The 12,092-nt window shown below is 43.0% G+C and overlaps 1 protein-coding gene across 22 annotated transcripts in view; it reads right to left on the reverse strand.

Moving 5' to 3' along the window:
* The window catches only part of LOC308234133 (WASH complex subunit 2A-like), an 84,407-nt gene that overhangs the window by 15,972 nt on the left and 56,343 nt on the right, over positions 1–12,092 (reverse strand). For all 22 annotated transcript variants that reach the window (XR_013959027.1, XR_013959028.1, XM_080641411.1 and 19 more), the window contains 3 exons: positions 11,552–11,680; positions 8,572–8,735; positions 3,359–3,461 (listed from right to left, as the gene is read on the reverse strand). Coding sequence is in view for 20 of the 22 variants with exons in the window: in XM_080641411.1 (XP_080497537.1) it covers positions 3,359–3,461; positions 8,572–8,735; positions 11,552–11,680 (396 nt within the window). In the remaining 2 variants the exon portion in view is untranslated. The remainder of the gene's footprint in view (positions 1–3,358; positions 3,462–8,571; positions 8,736–11,551; positions 11,681–12,092) is intronic.

Here is a 12,092-nt window from a genome sequence, read left to right on the forward strand (position 1 = left end):
AATCATTGATTAGCTGCCTCCTGCATGCCCCCACACTGGGGATTGAGCCTACAACCCAGGCATGTGTCCCTGCCCAGGAATTGAACCGTGACCTCCTGGTTCATAGGTCAATGCTCAACCACTGAAAAACACCGGCTGAGCAAATCTATTGGTTTTAAACTTACCTAAAGATAAGCTGACCATCTCTGTCATAGTTTAATTTTCTTGATAGGTTTACAAGTCAGTCACATTTACCTTACTTTAAAATATTCTAAGATTTCAAAACAAAAAATCTTTTAAATATTGTGTCTAAAGGTGATTATATTTCATAAATGGTAAAAGTCATGCAGATTGTTCAGTTACTTACAATGTGTATCCTTGACCTTTGTCTTATTTAATAATCCTAATACTACAGGTTTTACAATTTTACATTTCCAGATCCTTCAAAATTCATTAGATTATTGCTCATTTATCTGGGGTACAAGTTACTATTTATAATTTACAAAAAAAACCACTCAGATCTCCCAACTCTTTTAACCATGGAGCCACTAGATGTCCTATTTAGGGGGCTGCAAGTACAGGCGATTCTAGGAAAGGATTGTGAGCACCTCGAAGCACTGCAGAACCTATGCCAGGAAAAAAGCACGCTCCCCAATGCTCAACACTTCTGGTAAAGCTGTGCAACCTCACCCAATGGGAAAGTGGTTAGGAAAGAGTTCCTCATTCGTTAACTGGCATGTGTCTGGTCTGGGGAGCTTTCATAGGACAAGTTAACATTTATACTATGTCTGAAAACATGAAGAATTATTTCCAGACAAAAGAGACAATATCCTCTTCTGGAGTATTCTGGGACAGGATGAGCTCCCGTCCCCAACCCCCCCCCCCGCCACACACACATCCTAAACACCAAGATCTACACTGACACCACATGGGCTGCTTGCCACGAGGAGTCCTTCTCTCCAAGCTTTGCACGTACGTGCACTTCATCTGCAATACACCACTAAGCAGAGACCTCTTCCTAAAACTCCGCAAATGGGTCTCCATTAGACTTAGCCTCCAGGTCAGGTTTCAGGTTTGAGTAGATGTGGGTGAGGCTGGACAAGATAGGTCCAGTTAGAATGAGAGTACAGGTGGCATAATAGGCTCGGCTAAGGCACTGACAATAACAAGAAGATGGCAGGATCGGTTATCTTTAAGAAGAGAACCAGAGCAACAGCAAGGAGAATAGATGAAGGGAAGGAGCACTGACAGAGGCCAGTTAAGAAATTATCTCAATAGTCAAGGCTAAAGGCAACAAGGCAGAGGGGTAGGAAGAAACATCCCTAACAAACGTGCAGAAAACAGTGCTGATTACTCCAGCAGAGGAGAAAAAGTGGCACGTGTCCCGGCATCGTGACACAGTGGAGTACTATATAGTAATGGCAAAGAGCAAAATGACGAATATGCTGCAGGACGAAAAAAGATGCACCAAAATGTACAGCATGCTCTTAAATTTTTTTAAAAGATGCACATGCTTAGAAACAGGCCTGAAAAAACTGACAGCACAATGTTACCAATGGTTACATCAATGGAGAAATATGGAATGGAGACCTTCTTTATGAAAGCACCCACATATTTCCATGTAACTTAAACTTTAAACAAAAAATATTTAAGAGGGAAGGAAGAAGAGCCAAGTATCAACCTGTAGAACAGGATACTGCCATGTCCCTCCTTCACTGCAGCCCCAAGGAGGAGCGATGCAAGTGGGCAGGCACAGGCGTCAGGGATTTGGTTGCCCATCCCTGTGGTGGGAGCGGGAGGAGCTGCCATTCGGATTTCGTGGCTGCTCCCACATGGGAGGAGTGCCAGGGGTCATCTCTTCTTCCCGGTCTTTCATGTCTTTCTGCCTCTAACACATGCCAAACTGGAGTGCTCTGAGGTTTAGGGCTGAAGGCCCTCCTGGCAGGTGGTGAGTCAGTCTGATTCCTGACCGTTTAAGGTGTTCTTCGTGGGGTCCAGCTGAAGAAGTTCTAAGAGTCCCTTTGGGACTGGTTGCAATGGCTAGGTGGCTATAACCACTGTTGGCCTCACTTTGTTCTAGGTGCACATACTCACTAAGGGAATGTGTGGGAGAGAGATGAGTGACAGGCCAAAACAGGACTCCAGTGTGGCTAGGTTCCCTGAACAAACATCATAATGCCACCTTCTTCACTCTTTCATACTCCTGACATAACTAACATCAAGATTGGCTAAATGGCCCTAGTTGGTTTGGCTTAGTGGATAGAGCGTCGGCCTGTGGATTGAAGGGTGCCAGGTTCAATTCCAGTCAAGAGCTTTAAATTCAAATTTAGCTAGTCAAGGGCACATGCCTGGGTTGTGGGCTCCATTCCCAGTAGGGGGCGTGCAGGAGGTAGCCGATCAATGATTCTCTCATCATTGATGTTTCAATCTCTCTCTCCCTCTCCCTTCCTCTCTGAAATCAATAAAAATATATTAGAAAACAAAAGAAACTGGCTAAATGTTTTGCCTTAGGTGACTGGGGTAGTGATGCCACTTAAATGTTATCACTGGAAGGGTATTTCCACCATGAGCCACTAACTGGCAACTTTTTTTTACCACACACACTTTAAAAAAAATTTTTTAAACTATAGTATTAAACACTTAACATAAAATTTACCATTTTAACCATTTCTAAGTGTATCATTCAACAGTGTTAAAAATAAGCACACTGTTATCCAACCAATCCTCAAGTATTTTCATCTTATAAAACTGGAACTGTGTTACCCATTAAACAACTCCCCACTTCTGCTATCCTAGCCCCTGGCAACCACCATTCTACTTTCTGTTCCATGGTCCAGGTACCCAGTGTAAGGGGAATTATACAGCACTTGTCTTTTTGTGACTGGCTTATTTCACTCAGTATAATGTCCTCAAGGTTCACACATGTTGTAGCATGTCAGAATTTCCATCCTTCTTCATGACTGGCTATTAATATAAACCAGGACCAGAGTGTTAACACTTAAAATATGCCCCTAAAAGAGGTAACTCATGCCTTAACTACCCTGGTATAAGGTAGAACTCCACGCAGCTGACGCTATACCTGGCAATCCCTCAGAACCAGAGTAGTGCCCCCCCCCACACACACACCCCCTCTAAACACCAAGATCTACACTGACACCACATGGGCTGCTTGCCACGAGGAGTCCTCTCTAAGCTTTGCACATACGTGCACTTCATCTGCAATACACCACTAAGCAGAGACCTCTTCCTAAAACTCCGCAAATGGGTCTCCATTAGACTTAGCCTCCAGGTCAGGTTTCAGGAACTGATTCAGGGAAGTATCACTACTTATGGAACATCACTTTGAGGATATTTCCCGAACCTAAGAGGCTAAAAATACCGTTGTTGCAGGAGGAATGGATGTGGGAGGAGAGCCAAATAGGGAGCTTCCACTATCAGCGTCGTCTTCAAAGAGGAGTGATGCTCTCTGGGTCTTCTTTTGGCTACACAAACAAACAAAAAGGCAAATGTGGTGTTTAAAAAAATGCAGTATTCTTTCTGAGCCACACCTATTGAAACCCAGCTGCCACTAAAACATCTGAGCCAGCTATTATTGAGCTTCCACAGCTGAAAACAAACAAAAAAGCTGAAGGAGGCGCAGTTTGTAAACCAGCAGCCTCTGTCCCTCATCCTCACGTGCAAGGTCCAGGGCCGCATTATCTTGTCCCTTTTCAATGACTTTTCACTCAGTGTAGTGCACTGTGGCTGTTAGCTTTGCTGAGTCGCACATACTCAGCACTCACAAACAGAGCATCCTCTCTCACCACCCACCATGGCACAGGAGGAGCCAGAGCAGGAGGCCCATTTCCAGAGTGCTCAGGAGGCACTGTCAAGAGATGGCAGGGCCAGGGCCTGCTTTGGGCTGTGACCCATGGCCTGGTGCCCCTGCCCACTCAACCCTGTTTTCCCAAGCACCTTTCTGCCCTTCCATACCTTCTCTTCAAACCTGAAACTCATCCTATTCCATCTCTTCCATTTCCAGCTCCATCACATCACCATTCACCCATCTCCTACCCCGGGTTGGGCGGCCATACTGACATGCAGCTACAGTTCTCCACACCACCTTCCTTAGCCTGTCTTCACCTATCTCCTCGCCTACGGTTCTGGCCTGGCCCCTAGAGAAGGCCGAAGGTAAGTGTCTGCCAGAACAATACTGAACAGGACCTTTTAAGGATAAGAAATATAAAAGTGGAGGCTTAGCACTGGACACAGGGAATCCAGAATAAAAAGGGTTCCAACTAGTAAAGTGTCAAGTTCCAGTTTCCACTATGTGATAAGCAATTGTCCAACTAGCATATTAGAGAATTACCAAATGAGAGCTTTAAATTCAATTTTAGCTAGATAAAAATAATAAGTTATTTCAGTAAATTGCTAACCATTTCCATCTACTTACATTAGAACATAATTAGCATATACTCCAGTAAGGATATTACAATCGTCTTAGTAAGTTTAATTATGAACAAGGTACAATCTATGTAGTTTATTCATTAGTTTAGTATTGATATTTGCCTACATGTTTTAAACAAAAACCTAAGGATCACTGATTAGAAAACACAACTAACCAAATGGGTGAGTGCACTTACACTGAACATATACACTACAGTAAAGGACAGTTAAAATTAAATCCATATCTTGAAGAAGTTTTAAAACAAAGAGCCAGCTGGCCATTGTGGCTCAGTGGTTGAGCATCAACCTACGAACTAAAAGGTCTCAGTTCAATTCCAGTCAGGGCACATGCCCAGGTTGTGGGCTCCATCCCCAGTGGGGGGTGTGCAGGAGGCAGCTAATCAATGATTCTCTCTCATCATTGATGTTTCTATCTCTCCCTCTCCCTTCCTCTCTGAAATCAATAAAAAAATTTATATACTAGAGGCCCAATGCACGAAATTAGTGCAAGGGCCTTGGCCCTGGACCCTGCCCGCCGCCGCTGTGGCTGGGGGCCTCTGCTGCCTCTGCCTCAGCCCCCACCCACTGCGGCTTTGTCCAAAAGGAAGGACATCCAGAAGGACGTCCAGTCTAATTAGCATATTACGCTTTTATTATTATAGGTTTTTTAAAAACCACAAAGAGCCAACTCATAATGACAGAGTAAGGTAATATCTAATATACCTTTAAGGATATATACCAACTTAAATTTACACAAATCATAACCAAAATATTTAACCACAAGGTGATAAATTAACCACAAAGTATTTTTAAAATATAACTAACTCAGTTGCCAAAAAAATACCAGATATTTCATTAAGCAGCTAGAACAGGAGAAAATCTTATATATGATTTTCTGAACAAGTAATTTCTAAACAAACACCCACACAAATGTAAAACCCAACCCACAAAAAAAATTTGATGGCAAGATGAAAGTAAGCTGGAGAAGAGCTAGTTTTTTCCTAGTACAGCAATAGCTGTACTAGGAAACAAGGGCAGTTCTTGACCTTGGCCCTCATTTCCCACTCTCAGCCTCTCATGCATATGTGTCCTCACAAGAAAAATATGCTGCTCAGTGAGCTGGAGTATTTCTCACTATAATAACAGTTAAATGCTTTGATTTCTTTATAAAGTACAGATATCAGAAAACATGATGATGACCACAGAGTTTATGGCCGACACCAGGACACTTTGGAGAATGAAAGGGAAACTTATTAATCATTATGCAGGAGTGCCAGGCACCAACCAAGGCAGGCAGCGTTGCACAAGTCTGTTAGGGTTGCAAAAATGTTTTTGTTTGTTTTAATGGTTTGGATACATAATTTACAGATCATAAAATTTACCATTTTATAGGGTAAAATCACTAGTTTTTAGTATATTCAGAGTTGTACAACTATCATAACCTAAGTTCACAATATTTCCAACAACCAGAAATAAAACTCCGTATCTGTTAACAGTCACTCCCAATTCTCCTTTCCCCTGAAACGCAAACACTAATTTACTTTCTGTCTCTATGGATCTATCCATTCTGAACATTATATATACGTGAAATCATACATGTGATCTTCTGTGACTGGCTTCTTCCAATTAATACAATACTTTCAAGGTTCATCCATCCATATTGTAGCATGTTGTTAGTTCTTTACTCCTTCTTATTGGTGAATAAGTCCATTGTATAGACATAATATATTTGTTTACCTTTCAATCAGTTGATGGACTTTTGGGTTATTTCCAATTTTTGGCTAGCATAAAAAATTCACAGGTTTTTATGTGGACATGTTTTCATTTCTGGAGCATATACTTCAGAGTGAAATTAAGTCATATAGTAACTCCACTTTTAACTTTTTTTTTTTTTTTTTAAATATATTTTATTGACATTTTACAGAGAGGAAGGGAGAGGGATAGAGAGCTAGAAACATGGATGAGAGAGAAACATCGATCAGCTGCCTCCCGCACACCCTCCACTGGGGATGTGCCCACAACCAAGGTACATGCCCTTGACCGGAATCGAACCCAGGACCCTTCAGTCCATAGGCCGACGCTCTATCCACTGAGCCAAACCGGTTTCGGCTCCACTTTTAACTTTTTAACAAACTGTTAGGCTGTTTTCCAAAGTGGCTGCACATTTTATATTCCTGCCAGGAAAATGTATGAGGGTTCCAATTCTTCTACATCATCTCCTACACTGTCTATGAAAGCATTTTCTTTTTTTTTTTTTTTAATTCTTGTTCTTTTTAATTTTTAAAATTTTTATTGATGTCAGAGAGGAAGGGAAAGGGAGAGATAGAAACATCAATAATGAGAGAGCATCACTGATTGGCTGCCTCCTGCACACCCCCTACTGCAAACTGAGCATGTGCCCTTGACCAGAATCGAACCCGGGACCCTACAGTCTGCAGTCCAATGCTCTATCCACTGAGCTAAACCAGCTAGGGCTTTAAATTATTTCTTAAGAAAAATTCCTATACACTAAATTTTAGAAGACAACTTCTGGACCAATTGGAGATGGAATGAGTCTGGAGCAGAGAACAAATTACTAAAAGCCAGGAATTGTGTGTAGCTGCTCCAGGACCTACAAATAAGACATGTTTCCAGGTCTCTAACTTGTGGCCCTGTGTGCAGTAGGGGCGAAGGGAGGGGGTGCACGAAGGGAGGGGTGCATGTGAAAACAGTAACTTCTATACCATGTAGAAAACGCTCAAGTGCAACAGAGGAGGAGCATATACGAATGAAGCCATTTGTGCTCTAGACTCCAACCCTATTTATTTCTTCTCTCTCATCTGTTTGGGTTAGGGAAAGTTTTTTAAAAGAGGGGACTTAAACTCAGTCTTTCAAGAAGCTGGCCAAATAAGAAAGGAAGAAGACTGGGGGGAGGGCAGAGAGAATAAAGGAATGAAATGTTATTTCCCCTACATTCATGACAATAAATGGTTAACAGTTAGATGCTTACAATGCTAACTAGTTCACATATGATTTTATCTAATCTTTAGTGATCCTATGAAAAAAGTACTATTATTATTTTTGTTTAATGATGAGGAAACTCAGGCCCAGAGAGATTAGAGCTGGGCCACAATTTATTACCAGGTCTTGGGACTCCAGAGCCTATATTCTTAACCAGAGGCCAAGGACACATCCAGGGGTGAGGCCATATGGGCCAAACTTAGAAATGGCGATACTGAAAGATGTCACAATATTCAGAAATAGAACATAAGGTGCTTTTGGAACTATCAAATCTAAATGGGCCTCTCCCTCCTGCGAGCACGCCCGTGCCCATGCCCGTGCCTTTCCCTTCCTCCTTCCCCAGGCACATTACCATGAGCTTCCTCACTCCCAAGCTCCAAGGGCCCTTCCTTTACCTCCATAACTTGTTTCCTAAGCCCATTTCTTCTAGGAATTACTTCTTTTACCTCTGTGATTTACCCAATAAATGTTCTCTTACAAAAAAAAAAAAAAAAGGAAATCAAAACAAAGGCTTAACCACACTAAAGGTAAGATTTACATGTCCAATCAATTGCCTCTTTATGCTACTATCATTCAGCTGAATTTCAAAGTGATCAGTAAGGCCCTCAAGAGAAAAAAATATGTATTTGCAGGAGCGTTACTCTGAATGCATAGCTCTTCTGGCAGCAGGCAACACCACCAGCCACAGCCATGCTCACTCCACACCCTGCCAGTTCCAGTCCAAGTAGAAATGAATGTGAAGGACCTAGACCCGCTAAGGAGTACCAGCAACGGGTGTGACTCAGCTCAGCTCTGAGAGAACCATCCTCCTAACAGGATGTTGTTCAATGCTGGCCCGATTCCTATCCAAATGACAAACTTAAGTAACCTTGACCAAACTGTACATTTGGTATATCCCAGAGGAAAAACAAACTATACTTAAACCCCTAATTAACTAAGAAAAACAATATTTTAAGGTTAACAAAATGATAGGTAGAAGAAATTAAGGATCCATCAGAAAAAAAAAATCCGCAGTATTGGAGAATACCTCGCAAGTGAAAAGCAGAGACATCCTCATTTGTTTGACTAACAGGAAACGAATGATTAGCAGCTCACCCAGCAACTGACAACCTGCACATCAAATACCTTACTTGTTACCACAGACTCGGATTGTACAATAACTCTCACCTGTCCTTAGCAATAGCAAACAGATCATCTTCGTCGTCTTCCTCAAAGAGGGTGGTCTTTTTCACAGTCTCCTGGACCCGGCTGGGCTCGGAGTTCCTAAGTTCGCCTTTAGACCTGTTGTCAGAAGCTGAGTTGGTCTGTGAATCAGTAACATTCCACTGGTCCTTAAAATATAAAATATGTATTAAAACCCAGTGGCAATGGCGTCTAAGGAACCTGGGAAATAAAATAAAATTTACATTCATTAGACTAAGTTGTATTTAAACTAAGTATTGCACTAAGTGTATCACACCTGAAGAAAGCTCATGTCCAAGACTTTTCCTTGAACTCCAATCTAGACAGCTGGGTTTTTTGACTTCACAGACCTGCTAATGCCCTCCTCCTCCCACCTGCCTGCCATGATGCTTCTCCTCTCTAAGGTTCTGCTCTGTGTTGGGAAGGGAACTTAATCTACTTTAGAGGGTCAACATTAAAGAGGAGGATAAAGAGGAATGCTAAAAAATAAATCAAGAACTCTTAACTTTGGCCCTAGCTGGTTTTGCTCAGTGGGTAGAGTGTTGGCCTGCAGACTGAAGGGTCTCTGGTTCGATTCCAGTCAAGGGCACATGCCCAGGTTGTGGGCTCAATCCCAAGTAGGGGGCGTGCAGGAGGCAGCCAATCAATGATTCTCTCTCATCACTGATGTTTCGATCTCTTTCTCCCTTCCCCTTCCTCTCTGAAATCTATAAAAATATATTTTAAAAAAGAACTCTCAACTTTGGAGGAAAATATTTTAATTTAAAAATCCCGAAGCAGGCTAGAAAAAAAATGTATAAGCAGCTCATGTTATGCACATGAAAACACAACACAATGAGAGCTGCGAAGGACTCTTTACCACCAACAGTCTCCATGTGGACTCAGCATTTAAGGAGACCTCACCTGGCTATGCTCACCCTTCAAATCACAGAACTCTTTTTTTTTAAAAAATATATTTTATTGGTTTTCCACAGAGAGGAAGGGAGAGGGATAGAGAGCCAGAAACATTGATGAGAGAGAAACATCAATCAGCTGCCTCCTGCACACGCCCCACCGGGGATGCGCCCTCAACCAAGGTACATGCCCTTGACCGGAATCGAACCCGGGACCCCTGAGTCCACAGGCCGACGCTCTATCCACTGAGCCAAACCAGCCAGGGCAAATCACAGAACTCTTAAGCACCTGCTTAAGTGGTCCTTTGATCTCTAGAGCCTAGAGCTTCGCAAAGCAAAGTGGGGTTCACAGCCAGTAGCATCTGTTACTTAGAATCTCAGGTTCCACCCCCAACTTTGTGAATCAGACCCGCACTCATAACCAATGCCTAGGGGACTGCTTCATATGTCATGGTTTGAGACATGCTTCTCTAGAGCAGTGGCTACATGCTAGACTCCCTGAAAGAGCTTTAGAAAATTCCAGTAACCTCTATACCTCCAAACCAATTAGGTCAGAATCTAGCATTAGCACTCTTAGAGTTCCCCCCATGATTCCTATGGGCAGGTTGAGTGTCACTGTTCTAGAACACTGGTTATCTTTACTCTGCAAGTAATACTGCTCCCAGTCTTAGCTAATATTTTCATTTTCCCTGAACCACTGTGGTAAGGAAAATTCCACTAATGTTTGGCCATTACTACAGGGAAAACGACTAACAATGCAAAAAAAAAAAAAAAAAAAAAAAAAAAAAAATCCATCATAAACTCCTATGTTTGAGTAGAAAAAGCAAATTATGTTGTGTCAACTTTAAGTTGCTTTCAATAAAAACACTAACATATCTGCGATTCAGCTATCCACGTCATACCCTAACTTGCCTATGTTAAAATAAAGAAGATCAGTTATTATAATACAGGAAGATTTTTAATGCTCAGAGTTTCTAATCTTATATAATAAAAGGCTAATATGCAAATAGACTGAATGGGGAAATAACCGAACAACTGGTCGCTATGATGTGCGCTGACCACCAGGGGGTGCGCAGGAAACATGGTGGGCATCGGCTGCGACGGGATGGTGGAGGTGAGCAGGGGTGCCAGACCACAGTGGGGCGCCGGTCGCTGTCATTAGGTCAAGCCTCTGGTGGTTACTGAAAATTCTTTGGTCCCACCCGCTGCAGTCCCACCCGGCACTTGCACCTGCTGCTGGCCCTGGCACCACCCCAATCTCTCGACGCCATCAGCCAGTGCAAGTGGCGGCTGCTGGTCCCGATCACCCCTGAGGGCTTCTCCACCTCCCCCTGCTCATGAAGGATGATCAGGGCAGCAGCTGCTGCTCGCACCCGCTGCTGGCACCGGCCCCAATCGCTCTGTGCCATCAGTGGGTGCAAGTGGGGCTGGCGCCATCAGTGCATGGGAGCAGCGGTGGTGGGAGCGGGGCTGCCAGCAGACAGGGGACCAGGGGCCACAGTGGGAGGGACTGGGGGGTGCATAGAGGATAGGCTGAGACCCGCCCCTTTGCCCACCGCAGCCTTGCAACCCACATTTTCTTTCAAGGTGCATGAATTCATGCACTGGGCCCCTAGTATCATTATATTTAAAGTCTTTTTCTGTCCTGCTAAATCTGAACAGAGGATAAATAATATTCACTACTGGTTTTGCTAATATGTATCTAGATAGTGAATGGAAATGTTGTTAAGACTCTAATAAAAAAGGAGTTAAACTTGCAAAAGATGTTCTTACCGTGTCTAGATTCATGTTCTTGATTAATGAAACAGTGATCATGTAATAAGACAAAATAAGACCTCACTCATTTGCATTAGCATTATTATTATTTGAGGCCATACTTAATTTCTAACCCTTTTTAAAAAGATGCCCTTTAGTTTAATATACTGGACTAAATATCTTTCTTCAAGTGCTGTGAACAGTCTCTAGTGGCTGAACTTCACTAGACATCAAGCAGGTGGAGAAAGAAAATGCTCAGGACAGCCCCAACTCTTACTCCAGCAGCGCCCGCTCCTGTGGGGAGACTTCCTACCCACCTCCTCGTCGCTACTGAACAGCAAGGCAGACACTTTCTTTTTGGGGGGCTCAGAGAGTTTTGCTTTCTCTTGGCTCAGAGTTGGTAGAGATGATGCTTGCTTCTTGGCAGCTGCAGCCCCAAAAAGATCCTAGGAAAACAAATGGCAGAAGAGTATGACAACTTTATACATGTAAAACAAAAAACTTATGATATTCTCATGTCAAATTGTTAGAGAATAAATCTCTAGTCAGGTACAAAATAGACAACTCCACAAAAATGTCACAAAATTAACATTTTTTGGGGAGGGGGAATCACAAAATGCTAGTAAACCCCACTTGTCTCACATATAAGCCTACATCAACAGTCTGTAATAGTCTCTCAGTTACTCTCCATCCACAAAGGGAAACATTCCACGGAACCCAAGGCAGACACCTGGGAGGGGGCATTAGAGGGAGTGACATGAGGCAAGGTCACAGAAACAGGAGGACACGTGGCCGCACCCGGCAGGTAGGCCCTCTGGCTTCTAAGGAGGCCATGGCCGCACCTGCTGGGAGAGCAGG

Source organism: Plecotus auritus (assembly GCF_963455305.1).
Source record: "Plecotus auritus genome assembly, chromosome: 9".
In the NCBI taxonomy this organism is placed as follows: Eukaryota; Metazoa; Chordata; class Mammalia; order Chiroptera; family Vespertilionidae; genus Plecotus; species Plecotus auritus.